Source organism: Epinephelus fuscoguttatus, linkage group LG19, assembly GCF_011397635.1.
Source record: "Epinephelus fuscoguttatus linkage group LG19, E.fuscoguttatus.final_Chr_v1".
NCBI lineage: Eukaryota > Metazoa > Chordata > Actinopteri > Perciformes > Serranidae > Epinephelus > Epinephelus fuscoguttatus.
This window is the reverse complement of record NC_064770.1, coordinates 21,627,502-21,649,776: the sequence shown is the minus strand read 5'-3', so window position 1 is coordinate 21,649,776 and position 22,275 is coordinate 21,627,502. Positions and strand designations below refer to the sequence as shown.

Genomic DNA, 22,275 nt, shown 5'->3' with positions numbered 1-22,275 from the left:
ATGCTCAGTGCTTCACAGACAGACATTTTTGCTAAAACCTTACCTGATTTAAAACTGAACTGACTTATCTATGCTTTCTTCAAAGCCAGACTATGGTTTACTAAGGTAACATGGCATGACTTATTGATTTACAAATGGTTAGTGGGAGCATGTTGTTACGAGTACCAGTTAGATGACGAAATACAATCCATGACGCCCAGTTTAAAGATACAGTTGGAAATATTTAGAGAAATAACTATGTGATATTTGCTTAAACTGTCACCATCCATATAGTAGTACATGAGACAGATAATGTCTGAAATAAAATAATGTTCCTTCTTCTCCTCTCCCTTATTAGTTATTACCTTTTCTTGTATTTTCGTATTCTTTTTACATACCTTAATCTGACTCTTTATCCCTGACTGCTGTAACACTGGAATTTCTCAATTGTGGGATCAATAAAGGTGTATCTTATCTTATCTTATCTTATCTTAATGGCAATTAATACTCTGTACGTAAACTGCGTTAAAAACTCAGAGGCATGATGGATTTCTGCAAATGACATTAAGCCTGGTGTACACTCTGCGATTTTGTGCTGTCCCAGGCAAAATATGACCAGCATGAAAGAAAAGTGGTGATATCTTTGGTCTTGGCTCTAAAATGGTGGTCCTAAATGCAGCACGAAATGATGCACTGGCACTCAACCCAGACAAACAGACGGATAGCAGCTCGCCATGGAGGCAAAACGTGCTAAAAGGAATGTGTCTGATTCCAACAAAGAGGAAAATCTTGTGGAGTTGCGGCGGACGCCTTGCCTGTATGATGTGTCCTCCAGCTCTTACCATGATCACGTAAAGAAGGATGAAGCATGGAAGGAAAAAGCTGCCAGGAGAGCGGCCTAGCAACTAGCAAACACTCATGCAGACACATCGCAGTATATAGTGGCCACAACACTTTAGGTTATTTAACAATGTGACCCTCTGTGTTGTGCTTCACAGTTGGAGAAGTAATAACCCGTGCAGCATCCTTGCATACTCAGTATGGGAAGCTATTGTCTACAAACATCAAACTTGATGTCGTACCCAAGTTTATTAGATCATGTCGCACAGTGTGGCTGCACTAAACCTATAAGATTGCTAAAATCTCTCTCTCGTGAACTGTAGAAATCGTTCATATATTTCATTCGTAGAGTTAGTTTTGGTCTTTTCATGGCAATAGGAAAAAAGTAGAACATTGCCAGCCTTATCCTTTTAACTCAGAGATTGTTGTAATCTCTGTATTACCCACATGAACAGGAACTAGGCAAGGCAAATTTATTTATATAGAACATTTCATACCCAAAAGCAGCCCAAAATGTATTACAGATGAGTCAAATCAAAGTTCACTGTAGCCCAATCACAAAGCATGCCTCAAAGGGCTGTACAAATATTAATTTTCAATTTCAATTAGATCTATAAAGTCCAATATTACAAATCACAATTAGCCATAGAGGGCTTTAAAGCATACAACATCCCTCTGTCCTTGGACCCTCAAAGCAGATAAGGAAAAACTCCTCCCAAAAACAACTACTGTAATTGCCAGACCGGCATCAATCTCGAAAGGAAAGCTATAAACGGACATACTGAACAATAAAGCCTTTATTTTTTTGTCTTTCCATAGTTCAAGTTTGTCAGTCCCACCCCATGAAAAGGTGGCAAATAGAGTGAAGGAGTAAGAGGTAGAGCAAGTGTTCCATTCTCATTGTGATCAGCGTAAAAACTCACTTTTACACACCAAGGGAATGGCCATCCAAAGAAGGCCGACTAAAAATAAAAAATAAAAAGGGAAAAAAACAATAGCAGCTTCTTTGTGGTGTTGCTAGCTTTCCCTTATTATTCACAATCATAAATACTCCTAACTCACTGACTTTTTGATAAAGGTCGCACTACAGTGTAAACCAGAGAGGCGATGAGTGCTAACCATGAACAGAGGCGTGGCAGTCATCATCACTATCATCATCACAGTCTCTGAACACTTGGGAGGGGGGGAACTGCCACATGGCAAGGGCCTCTTGCTGTGTGTGTCCAGGGCGAAGGGGCTCTGCATAGTATGGTCAGAGAGAAGAGATAATGGCTGCCCACCGTGGACTGAAAAGAGGCTCTCGGTCCGGCACTCGAGGAGAGCACGACCTAGGGGGGGAAAATAAAACGGGGCCGTCTCCGCATGAAGGAGAGCACAGAAACCTGAGCGGTGGAGCCTGACAGCACATCAGTCCAAAATAGGTGTATGATAATCAGCTGGCCCTGTGAGTACAAGTGTTTGTGTATGCGTGTCACACTGCGTTAAAACTAACTACTACCAACCACTCTACCACTCATCTGCACTGCCAGGTCAGGACAGTGCCATGTTACATTAAAAAGGAGATAGTATTTACATCTTCAACACATAAATTATTTCCTTAACATACTGTCTGTGTAATGCATGATACGATCTCTGGGAAAAAAAAACAAAACATAAGTGCCTCATATGAAAAGACTATGCCGAGTCCAGAATTGAGAACGGTAGGCAAAAGGGATAAATGTGGCTGAAATAAAATCAAAACGCAGGCCAGAACAAGTCCAAAAAAAGAGGAAAAAAAACAACACAATTAATGCAGTAATTCATGAGAACGATTTGCAAAATGGCACACAGAAAGAGATAAAGCTGTGAGCTTGATTCGGCAACCCCTGAATACTTCCAGGTAGTGACGATGGCAGCACTGAAGCCGACCCGTTAATATCCGAGAAAGAAGACAACGAGTACGGAGGGGTCGCTGCATGAAGGATCACTACGGGATCAGATGATACAGGATGCTTTACATTCCTGCCTCACACTGCCAAGAGATCTGGAAATTACTTACAACTCCTGCTGTCCAGAATGTGACCTTTGACATTTCTTAAATGTTTTGCCTCAGCTCTGGAGCCTCCTGCAGCCCCTGCACTGACCAGTCACCTCAGCACAGAACCAGGTGGAACTGCTCACCTGACGCGATCTGACAAATAAGGCCCTAGTCCGGTAAAATTCACACTTGTCGATGATATACAGTATCAAACTCTGTATAATGAGAAAACATACAAACGCATATGCAAATATAGCTTTCAATACACAACAACATACACATTTAACTGTTGGTTTTGCAGATGAAACTCAAAGTACAATATGTGTCACAAAGAAATGATGGCTGGCTCTGTCCATTCTGATGAGAGAGAGATAAAAAGGGGCAGTGGGGCAAAAACAAAAGAAGAAGACAAAAAAATAATAATAATAATAATAATCTGGTTCAGTTCATATTTGTCATGTTGAATAATTGCACACACAGGAAGCTTGGAGGAGTGAATTAAACCTCTCCAGTTGGTTTTTGACCGTACGAGTTCATATTACCACCACTCTCCCACTCCAGTGCTGCTGGGCTGCTGTCAGTCTTTGGGACACCCCTCATTGTGTGTGGGTGCGTAAGAGTCTGTCATTCCAGTGAGTTTAAAAAAAAAAAAAAAAAAAAAAAAAAAAAAGGAAAAAGAAAAAGGTAGGCCATTGGTTTGTTTGCTGAGGTCCCGCCTACCCTGATGGGCCGGGGGCCCAGAGGGAGCCCATCAGTCATCCAGGATGACCTTGACAAAACTGGCCACGTCTGTGTCTTTGGGGTCGTGCTCGTGCTCGGTGAAAAACGGATGTTGCTGCGTCAAAGGGGGAAAAAACAACAACTCAGAAATGTGTTCTTGAATCTAATGATGTTGTTATTTACTTGTGAAATACACACATCATGGGTTAATAGGGAAAGCCTGGCCTCTTGTGGACAAAAGCAAGAACCAGAGCACACTGATCATTACAGCAGGATTGCTGATAATGGCAGAGTGGACAGTGTAACATAAATCATAATAATATTTGTATGTGTTGTTTGTTTTTTAGGTGTAAGAGAAAAAAAAATCTTAACTACTTACCATTAATTCTGTGTAAGCTGGTCTCTCATTTGGCTTCTTTCTTAAGCTGTAAAAAAAAAAAAAAAAAAAAAAAAAGATACGCAGAAGTGAGAAAAGAATAAAATAAAAAATATGAAAGTATTATAACTTCATATAGAACCACATCTAAAAGTAGTCCAGTGACATACACGACAGCTCCACAGACAGTTACACTACCTCTTTTCAGTAAACACAGAGCAAACACTGACCCCTGCTGGGCCTCAACAGTGCCACTTTTTCTTTTACAGCAAGGCGAACAAGAAGTGAGTAAATTTGTCATCGGGTGCGAGGCTCACCACTGGGAGATGAAGTCTACAAACTCTGGGGAGAAACGGTCGGCGGGCAACTGTGGAGACGGCTCATCCACCACCTGTTTGAGCTGCTGGAACGGGGTGCCCCATGAGTCGTAGGGGAATTTCAAAATGGCCAGCTCAATCTAGGACACAAAAAACATAGCAGTCACACACATCAAAAAAATGTTTGAGGCAGGTGCTGGACAGAAAGACAGCAATAGACAACATGAAAATAGGTCTGCACACTTTAGCTCCCGTAAGTGCAATTTATTAGCACATCCACAAGTGACGTTTCGCGCTAAGTCTGACTTCTTCAAAGCTTAGAATGTCACTTTTGGATGTACTGATAAACTGCAGGTAAATCTAGGAGACAGAGATGGGCTGGTTTAACAAAGACTAAACATGCTTGAATTAAATTATATGACTGCAGTGCAACGTTTTCAGACACTAGGTAAGTAGCACTATCAACTGCAATTCAAATATTAACTTTCTGTAAAGGTTTTAAAATGTTTGAATTTTGTTCTATACTTGTATGTAAAGTCTATGAATCTGTAAGGCATTTATGTGATAACTGAGGACAGCATGGACCATTACTGATGTGGAATCAACATGGCACAGGTATCACAACTATCAAAGGTCACTATGACTCAGCATTAGTGCTGTTTGGAAATATGAGTTACCTGTAAAGAGATCTCTTTTGACATAGTTTAGCCATTGTGGTAATTATTACAATGACGATATATACTTTTGTTGAAATTTGCAGACCAACTTGAGGGTGTATATTACAAGGGAACATTATGACCGTCAAAAAAACAAACCACAAACAAGGCGCTCATCACAGCCTGAACCGAGAGTGTGTAAAACGGAAAGCAGCTCAACTTTCACTGCTGGGATATACTTTTATGATTTCATTCCTTGTGATGCACTTTGACACATATCACATCACATTCCACATGTAAATGAAGGAGTCGTCTCTAACCCAGCTGTCAACCATGTCAATCACTGCTTGTGAACTGTGGTCAAACTGTCGAACTTGGCACTGCCTGTTTCTCACCTCAAATGTTTTCAGGAACATATTTTAGGTACTATTTGGCTGTAAATTGAGAAAGTTTGTGACCTGCCCACCAGCCGCAGCAAACTTTCTCATGTTACAGCTAAACAGTACACTAAAATATTTCTCTAAAAACATCTGAGGTAAGAGACAGGCAATGCAGTAACAGAATCTTGATTCATATTTGATCAGCGCTGCCTAATTTGACAGTTTGACCTCAGTTCATGAGCAGTGAACCTAAACCCAGTAGTAGTGCTAGTGGGTTTAGGGCAGGCAGAAAAATGTTGTTTTGTTTTACAGATTATCCATCTCATTTGGTGCTGTGTAAACACAGAAACATTTGCAAATATTACAAAACGTTATTTTCATAAAAGTTACCATCTGTAGCTTTAAGAGCCACATTTCGATATCCAACCCTACTCACCATTGTGATACCAAGACTCCATATGTCTGACTTGACACTGTAGCCTTTCTGGTTGAGGTCAGGGTTGATCCGCTCAGGCTGAAATGGAAATTATTAGCAACAGATTAAGAACCACCACTACCTGAAAATAATTTAAACAATAATTACACTGTGCCTTTTAGAAACAAGGTTTGCTGAACATTTTAAACATGTATTTTCAAGACATTAATAAAAAAAGAAGGAATTGAAATGACACAAACTGATGAAAGCCATCTCAATAATCTGACATTATTTAGAGAGAAGAATTAAAGAATTAAAAAAGGGAATGTAAAGATGTGAAAAGGTGTAATTAGGTGAAAATCTGTCAGCTAAAATTGTGGGTTTTTTTGACAAGATATAAACTAATGCACTAATTTTGTAAACCTATATTCCACACAAGATGTTTAAAAGCTGAGGACAGTAGAGGCCTGATTAGTATCAGTCTGTGGTCTAGATTTCAAAATGTTTCTGGAACTGCACAACCTCAGGCACAGGCAATCTCTCTGTAAATTTCTGGTCAATCTTGTTCTTCATTTCAGCTAGCCTGTACTGGAAGTCTCATCCCTGGTGCCCACTTACCGCCATGTAGGGCTTACAGCCTGCATCCATTGTTTTGGCCACAGAGTCCACCAGGTGGCCACTGATGCCAAAGTCGCACATTTTCACTTGGCCCTTAGTGTTGATCAGAACATTGGAGGGCTTCACATCTGCAGAGGGACATTGTTGAGAAAATAATGAGAGAGAGCACAGCAAGCTAACAAGGTGGAAACTGAAAGCTGTGTATGCCGATGATGTGATTACCTCTGTGTATCACTGACAGGTTACGGTGCAGATGCTCTAATGCCTTGACAATCTGTGGAGTGAATGGAGCAAATTAAGGAAAAAGGCTGAATTCTCAAGAAGTATTCGAGAACTTTAGCTGTAGATGTACTTTTTCATGAACCACAATAAAACAATATGTAGAAAATACCAACAAATTTTGTTATTTTTTTTATATTTGCTTTTTGTGTGGTCTGGTGATGTCATTTCTCTGGAGTCTCACATATTTTACGAAACAACACATATCTAAGTAAGAAGTGGATGCAACCTCAACCCACAGAGTTATTTCCAAGTAGAAGGGAAAAAACACAAATGATTGGTGCTACAGAAATGTACAAATGGTAATTTGTGGTTTTAGGAGGAGTTGCGTGATGATGCAACTGTTCCTGAAGAGCAGTAGTCTATCCACCAATACATAGTTGTCTCAGCTATATTGCTGGTTGCCTGACAACCTCACAAGTATGACAAGACTTCAGAGAGTCACTGCACCCAGCTATTGTTCATCAAGAAATAACTGCAGCATGTTTACTCTCCGTAAAACCACAAATAATGAGAAGGTTCTGACTGCAGACCTCCAGGTTTAGGCCCACCTCCTTCGCTAGATTCTTTTCGGTCCCGACTTTGGAGAAGAAAGTCTGATATTGTGTACGCCCCTCAAAGACAATCACCAGGATATGATGGCATGCTTTTATTCGTTTGAATAAGCCACACACCTTCCACCAACAGTACCAAGGTAAACAATGCAACCTTATATTTCTATACAACTGTAACTTATGAAGGTAACATAATATAAAGCAGCCAATAACTTGTACTAACTTTATGAGTTTGCGAACATTAGCTAGCTATGCTAAAGTGGTTAACAGACTAACAGAAACATTAGCTGAAATGATGTTAGTTTGCTAACAAAATGAGCTTAGCTAGCTATCGTTAGCAAATGGTTTTGCGACCGTCAGTATTTCCGTATAGTATAAAGAGTACGCCCCTAGTGTTCAACACAAGGAAATGCATCTTTTTATAGATGGATAAAAATGCCATCACAGAAATGGCAAAAAAGTTTGTTTTGAGTGTTTTCCGACATCCAATCTTGTGGAATATGATCACGGAGCAGTACAAAAACAGGACTAATAATGCATGGTGGCAAATAAGGGAGGAGGCCGGCCTATCAGGTGTGTAGCCAGTTTTGTGAAAAATGTTGTTGAAAGAAGTACGGTCCACTATGCACGTGCTCTATGTCACATAGCTAGTATGCTACCAATGTTACAGATGTCACCAAAAAATGTATATATAGAGCTGTATTACATTCATCGATCTGTTAGCTAATTTGTCTTTATGCTAACTTCCTGTGGCACAGTGCATATGGTCTGTCCAAAATGTTGCGCAAAAGTTCCTATTTTCAACATAATCAAAGGATATTCTGGACCAAAAAAACACCACGTGATCGGTCGGTTTATAATAGACCTACCTGTACAATGACATGGACGTTATACAATGCATTAAATATATAATCAGTAGGCGGCTTGATTTATTATTCATTAACGATAAGGATGATAAAACAATTTGCTCCGTAAACGTTATTTTTGATAAGGAAGTGTGATAAACGCGTGATTTTCCACCATGGGTCCTGACGTTGGAGATGAGTCCGAGCACAGGAGGTGGGCCCGAACCTTGGAGCTCAATAGCAGCAGTATTATCTTGCTCTTGGACACAAAGCAAAAACATGTGCTCTTCCAAAATGTGTGACTATTCCTTTAATGTACACTTGTAGTGTAAAATATGGGACAGGACGTACTGCTACTGTGATCTTGCCCAAGATGTCCTCGGGGATTTCTCTGCCTTTCTCGATAACCTTCTTATAGAACTTATCCAGGGACGTGTCCATCAGCTCCATACAGATCCAGACATCCCCCTGGAAAAACAGAAAAACAGATGTGGCCCAAAATTAAGAAACAAGATGACCACACACTCAACATAACGTATGCAAGAGTTCATACCAGTCATCAATGTGACAGTTTATTCACCTCTCTGAAGAGGGCGCCATAGAAGGTCACAGTGTAGAAGCAGTCCACTGTCCTCATGGAAATGTCCAGATCCATCAGGAGCCTCTTCTGCTCCAGAGTGTTGACGGTGGCACGAATCCTCTGGGGACACAAACATCACAGATTTGGCTGCCAGTGTCATCAGCGGGCAGATGCAGCTAAAATCAAATGGTGTCTGCTGTCCTATACCACCCCTTGGAGTGACATGATGTAGTTCTAATAGACCTCATCTAAATGTTTACAAGTTGAGCTCATATGTTGAATACATCTATGAGTCATGGTACTATTTTAAAATGGCTCATTTACAGATCAAGTAACCTGAGAAGTAGCTTCCCATCCCACCTTGACAGCCATGATAACACCACTGGGCACATGTTTCATCTTGTCCACCACTCCATACGCTCCCCGGCCCAGCTCTTCAATCTGCTCCAAGTCATCAGCCTTCACCACAAAGTTCTGGACACAGGAAGCAGGCGTCACACTAACGGGTGTTCAGCACAGCCAAAAATACAATGGCATGTTTCAGAGGAATACAACAGCTTACCTGATCTCCAATTGTGACGCAAGCTTTTGAGTCAAGGTCTCGAGGTGGCCTGCAGGGAGAGAGTGACCGTGTGTAGTCAGTTTTAATCACAATGTTCAGTGATGGCAAATTCAGATTCTAAGAGAAATTGTGCTTACAAGATTATTTTGAAACAAATATTTATTTAAGTCAGTGCTAAAAGTAATATTTTTTATCTTAAAATCCTCAAAAAACACCTGGCATTTTTGTATTGCATTTCTTTCTTATAGCCCCGGTCATTTTAGAGCTTTGGCTCTGAATTTGAGATCCTCTCAAATTACATCTACACAAATATGTTTTCATTTTGAAGCATATAACTGTTGCTACATTCACGCCGAGAGTCCACACTACTGTTGTACTTTGAAATCCCTAATCGGAGAACTTTGACAATGACAATCAGTACGTTTACATGCACAGCTTAATCGAGCTATGCTCAAAATTCGATTTTGGAGTCTAATCGGACTTCTGTCCTTGTCCCAGTTTACATGCAACTGAGAAAATCTAATTACTGGCAGGAACGTGTCCTCCTCCTTAACACTAGGTGGCGATATGTGTTGTTTCAGCGGGTTAATACAGCCCCCTTTCCGGTTGACCTCTTACGTCACTTAATAATAAACAACTGGAGTCAGGCGGCAGACTGGCATTTTCGAACAACAGCAAGGTGGATAATCGTACAGCTTTGTTCATCTCGTATGTAATGTACGCGTTACTGATTGTGCAGATAAGGTGCACGCTATCCCTCGTGGTCATGGTGATTTCGAGAGGCAGACAAGAACGCCGTATGCTGTTGGAGGGCTACAACAATAGCATGTCTTGTCTGTTCCGGGGTCATACGCCAGCGTGGGGGGTGTGGAGCGTGCGCACATGCATTGTCTAGTTTAACTCTGTTTAAGGCGTATACATGCCAGAGAAAATCGAATTCCAATTGCATTATCTGGGTGTCTTAATCGGAGTTGGAGAACTCTGACATTAGTCGGAGTAACGCGTTTACATGCACTTCAGTTGTCCAGTTATAGTCGAATTAAGGCAATAATTTGTTTTTTTCAAGTGTCATGTAAACGTACTGATTGACACTTGTGTTCCCTTCCCAGTAATGTCTTATTAGTCATGACGTGTCAAGCCAAAACATCACATCTCTGTTTACATAACTTTTGTAATTTCAACCTTCTTGTGTGGGTACTCCTTTCCCATTGTCTAGGCTTTCACCAGCATTAGATATTGCTCCCGACAATGTTATCACTCTAGCACATCACTATATTTGTTTTGCGACAACTCCCGATTTGTTTTTCGCCACCTTGACCACTTTATACTCATGTGATACTTTATATAACATTTCTACCTCATTATCAGTCCAAGCAAAGAAACTGCTGGTCTTACTCTCCTCCATCTCAATAGTATTTTCTATAACGAAGCAACCAGCTGCAGAGTACAATCTGCTTTCTACTGTCCAGTGATAAACATTTATTTCTAAATCAGTGTTAAAACACTTGTGTTTACAGAGATTATTTTTGTTTTGAAATGAAAATGCATCAGTGTGGATGTGGCCTGAGGATGGTTTGGCTGCTCTCACTTCCACACTGTAAAAAGGAGTCTTACGCTGCTGCTGCTGGTTGGGGCTGCACAAACACTTCTTTGGCCAGCTTCAGCCCGGGGTTCTTCTTCTTCCCTTAGAGACAAGAAATTAGAAAACCATTACCATCTCATCTCCATCATAGACATGCAGTGATCAATAAAGCTGTATTTAGCAGCAACCACAAGCTGGTATGATTGGCAGTGTTTTGTAGAAGGACTGAGGCAAATGGACTTTCACATCTACAGACTGTTATGAACCCGCTGGCCACACTACTCTGAGTTTAGTGACAAGGTCTGCCACATGAGAGATCAGGAGTTCTAATTCAGGGCATTAAGTGCAAACTAAATGGACTTTGCTTGTTTTCATATATCCACATCAATCTATTGATAGGGAATTTTATTCTATTCTGGTAGTAAGGAGTTTTTACAAGGTTGCAAACAATTTGCAGTTGCCTCTGACACAAACAGCAACAAATGATCTGTTATCTCTCTGGAGATTAGGTGTACTCGAAGCTGAGGCCCTGCAACAGGGAAAAGGAGGACTAAATGACTAATCGACATTGGTATGATGACTCAAATGGAAGGGAGGAGGGGTGCTAGGGAAGATTTTTTTACTATTACGATAACTGCTATCAAATCAACCATCAATGGGTTTTTCCATTATGTCACATTTTTCCCTAATCTCAAATTGAGTTTACATTTTTTTAATATCTAGAGAATGGTGCTGTAAACCGTGCAGCTCTGGGACCTTTCTGTGTTAAATCAGTGACAGCAGTCCATTCATAAACACAGTTTACCAGCAGCCTCTGGGACTTCCCACAAGGGGCTGCGAGTCCCTGCCAGAATGACACAGCTACCAGGCCTATGAGCAGCAACACAGGAAAAACAACTCAACTCTTCTGGACACGGACACTCATGTTCAGCGTGTTCGCTCTTGTTGCAAGGTCGACAGGAAAGATGGAGCACTTTTCTTGACCTCTGTTTGTGTGTGCTTGGTCACAGTTTCACCCACTGGGATATGACGAGAAACAGTTTGGACCCGGCTGGTTATTTCCTGTTCTTGTACTGCTGCATGCAGGCCTGTGCAATTATTCTACCCCGGTTCAGCGAAACTGGTTTACTGCACAAGCACCTTCACTTTGGAAGAAATGCAACAGCTCTCATTATTACTGCGGGGTTGTGTGTTTGGCATTGAGTGAGTCACAATACTCTAGTGTGGAGGAAGTACGATTGGGTAAACCCCTCCTTGCTAGATTAAGCTGGAAGGGAAGTGAAGTTTTACAAAAGATTTTAGATTCTATGGCCTACTGCTGAAATGCCAGACAGGTCCATTTTGTGCTGCAGCCCTAAAATAGGCCTACAGTGTCTGGACAGACTACAGTAGTCTCATGTGGTAGGGAGAGATTGAAGTGTGATTTACTCACACATGCTCAGTCAAAAATAGATTTTGCGTTTCCTCTGCGTGGGATAAAGTACAAGCACTCGAAGCCTTCTGACGACCTGACAAATAAGACAGCCTTTTGTTCATGGACCAAAATTAGTGTGACACACAAACAAAACTTCTGGCATGCACAATCTCTTTTTAAGAGATACCTAGAAAACTACTAAATTTAAGACAAAATATGTGCTTTTTTCGTTTCAATTCAGTCTACGTTACTCCTGGACATATTTACTGTAAAATAATAGTGGATTTCTCAGGTAGCAGTGTGCGGTGTGTGCAGTGACAGTGTAGCCAGGAGTGTTGAGTGGGATATGACTCACAGCCAGTCAGACTGGACACATCCGCTTAAAACACAACAACTGTCAGGACCCTTTGGGAAATATGATGTCACTTCACTTGGCCTGCTTGTTGCTCGCTGTCCCCTTTAGGGCCAGCTGAGGCTAGCTTCACAACAGCTTTCTGCTGCAAGACCTGCATGGTCCTTGAACTGAGCCCAATAGGACACAATAGTGCCATGACATCAGCCTCGGCTGCAGTCAAAGTATATGGAGGCTGCACAGGTGAAACATGTACACAGAAACCATTTTGGCACCAAGCGTTTCAAGGGAGTGGGTGATGCACAGTAGCAATCCCAGCACTTATAATTCATGCTATTTATATCAATGGGTGCACTGAAACCTTGCTTTGTATCCAAATATGGTGCAAGTTGCATAATGCATTTTATATATTAAAAAAAACCTTTGCACTCACATGAGAAGAGATTTATCACACTAAAGATATTTTTATTGTAAGTATCAATCATAGTATCCTGATTAAATCAGTATTTTTGCTGCTGCTGCTGCTGCTGTGTTAGTTATAAGTATCAGCTACTAAAGACAGTAGCAGTGAATTGGTGAGCTTTTACAGGAAATGCAGTAACTCCTAGGAAGTCAAAAAAGATGTTTAGTGGAAACCACCCAGAGTGCAGTAATTCATACGTAATGTGAACAAGAATTTCTGGATTGTGCATGGGATCAAAGTGTCAATAGCTGTGTGGCGAATCACCATCAGGAAGCTCCAACCCTCAGAGTGGGTCCATATACAGAAAAGGATGACTCATGCACATATAATCTTCCACACCACCCTATCAGTGCTGTTAGGGAGAACCCAATCTCTAAACATGCCTCAGCAATACCATGAACAGCGGCACTGCAATACACTTAGGGCCCTCTCCTCCCTTTTGACCAGCTGGGCACAACTCCTTGTAGTGGCCAGAAAATGGGAATAACTTTTACAAAGACACCTCTGGCCTGCTTTGGTGCACACAACAATTACAGCACAGAACCTGTGTAGCAGCTATAGAGTATCTGCTTGCAGCCAGTGAACTGTCAACAAAAGAGAGGCTGCACTAGGTATTGGTGCTGCAAGTCAAAACATGCCATGGTAGGCCAAAGGCTGTGATTGCCTGAGCAGCACCCAGCCAATCTACACAGCCCTCTCAAAACAATGTGTACTCCCGACCATGGTAACGCTAGTATGATTGTGTAACAGCACAAGCGGTGAACTTGAAATGTAAATTGACATCATCATCATGCTGTGTGTGTGTGTGTGTGTGTGTGTGTGTGTGTGTGTCCGTGTGACGCAGAGGAGGGACCTTGATTTTTCCAAGGTGTGTATTTTATTCAACAGTGCACAGTGATTACACAGCACAGACTCGCTAACTGACTGGCGGAAGCCAAGTGTGTGATAGCGCCATGGTTCCTTGGCATCGCCACCTGCTTTTAAAAAAATAAAGGGATTTTCATTACCAGGGGGAAAACATGCATTAAAGCATTTACATGGACGCTGCGCTATAAATTTGTTTGCGCTAACACAGTGGCCAAACCAAAAGGACTCAACACAATCGATCAGTCATGAGTCAGGAGGCCGAAAAACACAAACACCTGTGGTCCCAATGTGCTTCACTTCACCCAGAGACACAAACTAACCCCAGCGCGGTATTTCCCAGCTGAGGGGCAAGTTGGTTCTTAATTACAGCTTGGCAAAACTCCTTTATTGTCGAGAAAATGCTGGTAGCTAACAACAACACGGGAACGAAGACGCGAGTGTAGCATTTAGCTAACATGTTAATAATAAAAACTACTCTTTCTCGCACTATCATTGAGTCTTTAATGAATACCTTCAGACACCAGTCTGTCTAAAGACTTCGCATAATGATAGAAAGCAAGACATGCTGGCTAGCTTCTTTTTCCTCCTCTCATACATGCAGCTTTCCACCTGGCAAGGTTACATTTCTCAAACATAGCTAGCTAAATTACTTCCACGCAAACTGCAGCTCGATGTTTGACACATATGCACGGTTGTTTACACAAAAAAACAGTGGAAAAAACCCACTTACCTCCTTTAGACAGAGACATTTCCCCTTTGCTTTGATGAGGGGGAAGGGAAGCACAAAGACTTTTGCCTTCTTTTACTCCCTCCCTCCCTGCATCTAGCCTTACACCCGCTCAGGATCGCTGGCTTGTGCAAAAACTAGCAGCGATTAAATCAAACGGTTCGTCCTCGTGCAATGTTAGCGCTTCGATCGGCGGCTCGCGCGCTCAAAAATCGATTAATAGATGAATGCACAACTTTGAATAAAGTCAGCGCGGGTTGTACAGTCCGAGTTAGTTTGCTAACAAAACCTGCACTTTTAGGGTGGCCAAAGTCTGACAGCTGAAGGGTCCAACGACGTAATGGCGTATTTCCTGCCTTGCGCCGAGCATCATGGGATATGTAGTTTTCTACCGCGTGGGCACAAAGCGAAAGTCTTTTCCATCAATTCCTGTAACTCAGGAGTGTCCAAACTTTTTTAAACGGGGGCCATATTAGATAATGTGAAAATACCTGAGGATCATCTGCTTCTGGCATCATATGGGCTCTTAAAAAACAACACAAACAACAAAATTACATCCAATGAGATAAACACATATTTCCCTGCAAAATTATTCACTGCTCCTGCACAAGCTGCACAGGTGGTCTGGTTACCAAATGTTATCAGCTTATATTACGGCAGGCATTTAGACCCCTTCTAACACAGGGTAGGTGCAGAGTTTGCATGTTCTCCCCATGTCAGCATGGGTTTTCTCCAGGTACTCCAACTTCCTCCCACAATCCAAAGACATGCAGGTTATCTTATTTGGTGACTCTAAATTGCCTGTAGGTGTGAATGGTTGTGTGTCTCTATACCTTGGCCCTGCGATAATCTGGCGACCTGTCCAGGGTGTACCCCGCCTTTTGCCCAGTGTCAGCTGGGATAAGGTCCAGCCCCCCGTGACTCCTAACAGGATACTCGGTTACAGAAAATGAATGAATGAATGAAAGTCTGGTCCAATATGCTTTTGTCTACTAGAAATCAGACTTTACCACACATTATAATTTTATTCACAGAATATATTTGACTCCTGGGAAGCTCTGTTTAATGAAAACTATCCCTGAACCTTCTTGTGTCCTGTGCAAGCCCCAGGTACCTTTTTTCACACTTTCTGGGAATGCCTTCGAGTGGCGAGGTTCTGAATTGCTTCTAATCTCCCGGAGATGTTTGAGAATAGTGTTCCTTGCTCACCTTCTACACTTAAATGATTTTCCTAAGACTGACTTGACATTGCTCAAAAAAATGAGCACTGTTAGCTGGGCTTACAGCTGCAAAGAAACTGGTCACTACCCTCGGAAGCCTCCTCACGCCCTGTCTCCCCGTGTGTGGCTTTTGACAAACTTAGATATTGTGTATCTGGAGATATCAACGGCCTGAGTGCACGGAGCTAATGAAGAGATGGTAGAGATGTGGCAGTTACGTTTTTGCTGTGGCCATGTCCACTATTTAGCAGGAAATGTTTGCTGTTAGGTGACCGTTCTTTTCTTGTTTACCGCCTCCTGCTAGGTTACAGAGTGCATGATAGTCGTACCATCGTGGGGTGCACAGAAAAAACGCAAAGTGATCCTGCTTGTATAAACAAGTCGACCACATATACTATATTTTAAAAGACAAAAAGGGGCCATTTTCATTCATTCCATGGGCTACAACTGGCCCCCAGGCCCCGACTTTGGACATGTCTGCTGTAACTCATCAAAATCATCAAACTACAGTGAGATCATACATTATTGTTGCTTCAATAAAGTTTATTTCTGCAAATTCAATACAGGCAAACACAGACTTTTTTTATTTTATTGTCTTTTATTAATATTTTTTTGTTTCTGGATGAAAATCACATATTGGTTTAGTTAAAATGCATGTGGAACAATAAATAAATTAAAAAAAAATACCAAAGGACTCACTGTCTTGCAAGCAGTGTTGGGGTTTAGTGAACTACATGTAGTTCAATTACTGGTTTATCTAGGCTGATGGGTGGCAGTTTAATTACACTGAAATCTCAGTAGCTTTTTTGGTAATGAACTACTTTGGGTCATGAAGTTTATGTAGTTAATTACAAGCTACATATTTTAAGCACTGTCATGACGTATTTTTGCCATACAAAATGGCACAATGCTACAGGTAATTGGCCGCAGTTGTCATTTAATGACAGTTGTCTGCAATCAAAGACTATGAATTTCCCTATAAGTTTAACATTTTTCTTGATTCCACCCACACAACTGCTTTCTATCCTTTCCCTAAAACTCATCCTCAGGCTGCCTCAATGAGGATTGGCCTGCCCCCGCCTCTAAATCTAACACACCTACACTTCAAGCAGTGTGAGTTCAGTTGTATGTCCGTGTAACAATATGAGATTTTAGACTCAGATTGTGACCATTTCCTGTGCTGTTGTTTGGATGTAGTTGAACTACTTTTTGGAAATAGTTTCACTTTAACAAGCAAGTTATTTTAATGTAGTTAAGATTTAATTTAACTACTTTTAATAGACAGTTTAAATGTAGTTTCCCCACCACTGCTTGCAAGTCAACTACAGTTGCCTATTCAAAGGAACACTGATGATGGGATTGCACTTTAATTTACACATTTTGGTATGTAAACAACAAACAAGTATATAAGAGTATGTCACAGGATATAAGTGAAATGAACTGAAAGCTATATTTGACTGCGGAATGGTGAAATGCATAAAAATTAACAGCAATAACATTTTATTTTAAAGCAAAACTTCTAAAGCACCTATGCAAACAACATTAACCATCACATAGATTTAATAAATGCAAGGAACAAACCGCTGGACTAAAGAATACCTGAACAAATACAGTACAGTAAAGTTTTTTTTGTATGCATGAAATATTGTAAAACCCACCATCATTACTGTGATAATTCCTGCTGAGCCGTTATATTGTGAGTCCTTTACTGTATCAAACACCTCCTTGTTGAATAGATGGAAGACAACAAAATGCACAAACTAATCAACAATGGAGATGTCACAGACCTGAAGCATGAAGACGGGCTGGGATATGAGTTTACTTTGGAGCATGTGCATGTGACTGTGAGAGTGGAGCGTGGATGACCAACGGTAAGGCCACACCAAATTCCTGTCGCTACTTCCTGGCAACAAGGAGGGTATGGTAGAGAGGTTTTATTACAATGTGCAGATAGAGGGAGCTGTCAATCAGGTACTCTGATGCACGGCGCTGCAGGTCGGCATCCACCAGGAAATCCCCGGCCTCCTCTGTGCTTTGGTGGAAGTTGTAGACATGGCGGACCACTATTTTTCCTTGCTGTCTTGCCATCACAATCACGGTCTTCTGGAAACTTACACCGGCAAAGTCTGGACTGGAAGTGGCTGGTGTTACAATGATGCGAGGTCGACCTCCATCTGTGCGCGTAGGCTGCATGGCACCCAGCTCAGTATAGGATGACCTGGCACTGAGTGGGAGCCAGCGAGGGGAGAATAGGGCGTTCCAAGTAACTCTCTTACTGGAGTCATGGCCACTGGGCCCGAGCTGGGTCTGGAAGCTGAAACTGCGGTCATCACGGGTGGGGTTGTTGATGACCCAAGGGGAACCCCAGGAGGTAGACAGGTAGTTACGGGGAGTGAAAATGCTGCAGTTGACATCAAAGTACTTGGCCAGTTGGATAGGTGAGGCGGAGTGAAATTGGAAAGCAAGGTAGAGCAGATCACGGATTGACTCATAATGCTTCTTCATGAGGGCAGACTGCTTCTGAAGACGGAAGAGGTGCTGAGGGGGGATCATGCCATATCGAACAGCCCTTAGGGCATTTTCAACTGTCGAACTGACAGGCTGGTTCTGGCTAATCCAGGCCTCCAGGGCCTCGTAGAGCTCCAGCTCACTCTGCAGAATGAGGTCAGAGCGCTGAAGCAAGGAGAGGAGCAGGTCCTCGCTGATAGAGCCCCATTCTCCGCTCTGCAGCACAGAAGACAGGTTCCAGGACAGGTACTGCAGGCAGCTGTCCCGCAGGACCATGTCCCCAATTTGTAATGCATAGTTGTACCAGCCAATCACATGGCCAGAGGGCGAATCACTACACAGATGCTGGGTCATATATTGGGTCAGACCCTGTTGCAAGGCCCACACGTGATACTTGCTGGCCAACTTATGCAGAGAAATGGCCTGATCTAGCCGCACTGAGATGTCACCACAGTACAGATACCTGCAAGAGAAAAACAAAGCCGGAATAGTCATCTAAGACATGCTTAAAAAAATATATATTTCAGGAAGGCATAACACTTGTTTTCTCTCCTCACATCTGAGTCACTGTATAAACCCACACTGTCCGATTTTCGACTATGAGCCTCAAGCAGCAGGTGTAATTTTAGAATATTTCACAAGATGGAGCATCTCACTTCTCCAAGGAGAGAGGCAAAATGGTGTGTGAAGATCTAAATTTTATACTTGTGGAAAATTCAGTGGCATCTACAAGTAGCTCCACTGTCTCTTAAATGCTTCCATCTCACTGAGCTTGAATAACTCTGAACAAAAGATCACAACCGGAGTCATCCTCACCTGACAAACTTGTCAAAGACAGCTGCACAGTCGGGCGTCTCTCTCAAAACCACAGCGCTGTTGTTGCGACTAAGCAGCAGTTCCTCAAACACGTCACTCTGCAGCGTGAGAACCAGACTGTGGGCCTGGATCACCTTCACCTCATCCGTGTTGATGGTCTGCACCCGCAGAGTGACATCACTGCCATTCCCCAGGGCCAGCAGGGTCTCCATACGCTGCACCAAACTCATGGAGTGATTCAGCACCGTGGCCCCATTGTCCACTGTTACCTCCTGCTTAAGGGCAGCTGTGGAAAAGAGAGGACAAGATGATGGACTAGCAGCACAGTTCTTCCTTCTTTTCTATTTTCATCACTGTAATTTGCAGCAGTCTGACTCTGCTTTCCAAGATCCCACAGCAGAATTCGTGTGCGTTTGTTCTACAACTTAAATCAGGTTTGACACAGCAAGAAGTGGAAAAGTGCTCCCTAACTCTTAGGCTAAACCACAACTGATAATATGTGTCAGGGGAAGAGCAGACTTGCACATTCTTCTGGTCTCAGTTATTAGTGAACGAGCCAGGTGGCTGACTCAGAAAACCTCCGACACCAGGTGCCTCAGAAACAAATCCTGAGTTTGCAGCGCTATGCAGACGGCTGCTTCTGTGGGCCCAAGCACAAGTGGCACATACTGGAGAATCACACATGAAAGACTCAGCATGACACGCTGCTGTTTCCATTCTGCCACAACCATCAGCAGCCTTGTTGGCCTATTACTGGGGGTTTAATGAGACACAGGGGGAGCACACTGGCTCCCTGGAATGCCTCACAGTCTTCATATCTCTACCACAATCAAGCGCCCCCACTTCAAAGTAACCTTTTTCCAATTAGCCAGCGAGCACCCTGAGCCAGCTGAGGATGGTGTGGGGGTGTGTTTTGACAAATGATTCTGGCACACTGAGACCAATTGAAAAAGAAATCACCAAATTCATCACAACTGGGAAAGCAGGATTTTTTCCTGATTCTGAAAGAAAAAAAAACATGAGAGGTTCAATTCAAAGTAAAAAGTTATGAATAAAAAATGTTTCAGTGTCTCTTCCACTCAAGCTGAGAAGAGCTGAAAACACTGAATAAAACATTTTATACACAGTCCCTAAATATAGGATTAGATGAGCCTTGGCTCGTGGGTAAATTTTTAAATGAAATCTAATCTGTCAGCGAAGGAATGTGGCCTTCAGTGGCTTTGGTCAAAATCAGTCAAAGTCAGATCTTCATTAAGGAGTAAGAAAAGCTTTCCCTCAGCGCTTGTACTGTACTGTATCACTGAGCCGGCACAAAGCCAGGCAGCAAATGGACTTGCCTGTCTCTCCCTGCACCCAGCAGACAGATAGATGACGACAGGATGAGTAGAATAGATAAATAACCATCCCCTGCCCTGAGGCTGAGCACGAGCCACACATTCATGCTGTGCCCTACTACCCACTGACAGTATGGGGGAAGCTGGACTGAAATAGAACAATACAGCTTCTCTTACAATGTAGGATATTAAAGAAAGAGTGATAGACTCTCTAAAATCAAACAATTCAAACTACTGATGGCATTTGATGTCTTACCTCCTCTAACTGTGACAGAGCAGATTAAGAGGAGCAGGGTGCCCACACAGACCCAGGCAGGGATCCCTTGTTCACATGAGCGTATCATATCTTCTCAGTTATTCCCTGCCTCTCTTCCTTTGTCCTTTCCCCCTCTCTTCCTTACTCTGTGCCACTCTTCTCCTGACTCTTCCTCCTGCTGCTGTGCCTTTTTGTCGTGTGCGTGCAGAAAGGTGTGTTGCCCCGTGTGTGCCGCCCGGCTCCCTGTCCCGCACTCTTTATGTAGGACGCTGGCCTTTCCCTGGCGCATCTCGCAACCCCACGGACTCCATTGATTGGTGGAATCTGGCAGGGGCGTTGCTATAGCGACAGCTTTGATTTTGAATTTCTCCATCCATTCCTTTTGGATGTTACATGGCATTGATCAGCGGCACTGGGCCAGCCAAGGACTCAGCTTAATGGTTTTTGTTTTTCTGTTTTTTTTAGTTTAAAAGTCAGGGAGGTTAGGCACTATTAACAATCAATATTAACACAGTTTCATGTTTTAATGGCACCCAGAATGCAGCGAATCTCCTGCACTGCAAAATGTTGTTTATGATACCTAAGTTAAGTACATTCAGCATCATATAATTAGTCAGTTAATCACAGTAGGTTGCCACTGAGACTATCTGCCAAAAGTAAATGAGGTTTAATATGTGTGACAAACTGCAGTCAGTCAAATTTCACAATCCATTTTGTAGGACAGTTTCTCAGCTGAGAGCAATTATTCCTCTGATGGCATGTTAATCTCACTAATGGGAGGATGATTTCATTGGTGCAGGGTCCGCTCATCAATTTAAGGCTAGCTCTGTTTATCAAATCCAACTGCCAGTCAGGATTTTATGGAGTCACGTTACCGATCCAGAGCATGTTTCAGGTGTAGCCGTTGCATCACAAACCTCACAGAGGTCAGAGGGTTTAATGAATGTGTGGGATATGAATTCCAGCTGGATATGGAGCTAATGGTCTGCAGCTTGCAGGGAACATACTAACCTTCAAGCTATGATAATCAATATGAAATGCTACAACAGCTCAAAGGGAGCCACATGACATGGAATAGTCACACATCCTCGAATAAAATATGGCATCTGGGATACTAGAAGAGTATGTTTTAATGTGAAATGGCAGCGATGACAACAACAGATAACGCCTCTGGTCATGGCTCAAAGAGATGTTTACAGTGCCATTTATGTATCCCTCAGTTAGCATTGATCTGTCAGTCAGAGATGGGTCAGTCAATACTGAGACCCCAGTTAAAATCTTCTCCAAAAAGTAAGTATGGATCTGATTTTTTTTATATTCATTGCATCTCACTAGGCCGTTAGTCCAATCAGAATATTTACACTAACATGCTGCAATGTGACAAATGTGTTTAAAATAGCTCCAAAATTAGACAGACAAGGAGAGGCATCATCTCACAGTGAACTGGGTTGTGGTGATGCCCTGAGGGCTGCCAGGCTGCAGTAAAAATGCAGGAGAAGAAACATCCTGCGGGACCCCAACCTGAGCCTGCACTGCTATGAATAACCTGACAGGTTCTCAGAGGAGAGTGGTGCTGCCGGGGAGCCCTAATGAAGCCT

General features: G+C 42.4%; 2 protein-coding genes across 2 annotated transcripts; both read right to left on the bottom strand.

Moving 5' to 3' along the window:
* Positions 1 to 1,049: 1,049 nt before the first annotated feature.
* On the bottom strand, positions 1,050 to 14,875 carry LOC125879506 (dual specificity mitogen-activated protein kinase kinase 6-like). The gene is made up of 12 exons (XM_049561435.1): positions 14,547 to 14,875; positions 10,753 to 10,822; positions 9,139 to 9,187; positions 8,937 to 9,050; positions 8,577 to 8,696; positions 8,348 to 8,464; positions 6,541 to 6,592; positions 6,319 to 6,446; positions 5,722 to 5,799; positions 4,250 to 4,389; positions 3,936 to 3,981; positions 1,050 to 3,671 (listed from the first exon to the last, which is right to left on the bottom strand). Exons 1-12 carry the CDS (start codon positions 14,563 to 14,565, stop codon positions 3,588 to 3,590), a joined length of 1,017 nt encoding a protein of 338 aa, XP_049417392.1. The 5' UTR covers positions 14,566 to 14,875; the 3' UTR covers positions 1,050 to 3,587.
* Positions 14,876 to 16,387: 1,512 nt separating this feature from the next.
* Positions 16,388 to 20,986, bottom strand: btbd17b (BTB (POZ) domain containing 17b). Its single transcript, XM_049561423.1, has 3 exons — positions 20,678 to 20,986; positions 19,088 to 19,373; positions 16,388 to 18,734 (listed from the first exon to the last, which is right to left on the bottom strand). Exons 1-3 carry the CDS (start codon positions 20,763 to 20,765, stop codon positions 17,660 to 17,662), a joined length of 1,449 nt encoding a protein of 482 aa, XP_049417380.1. The 5' UTR covers positions 20,766 to 20,986; the 3' UTR covers positions 16,388 to 17,659.
* Positions 20,987 to 22,275: the final 1,289 nt, after the last annotated feature.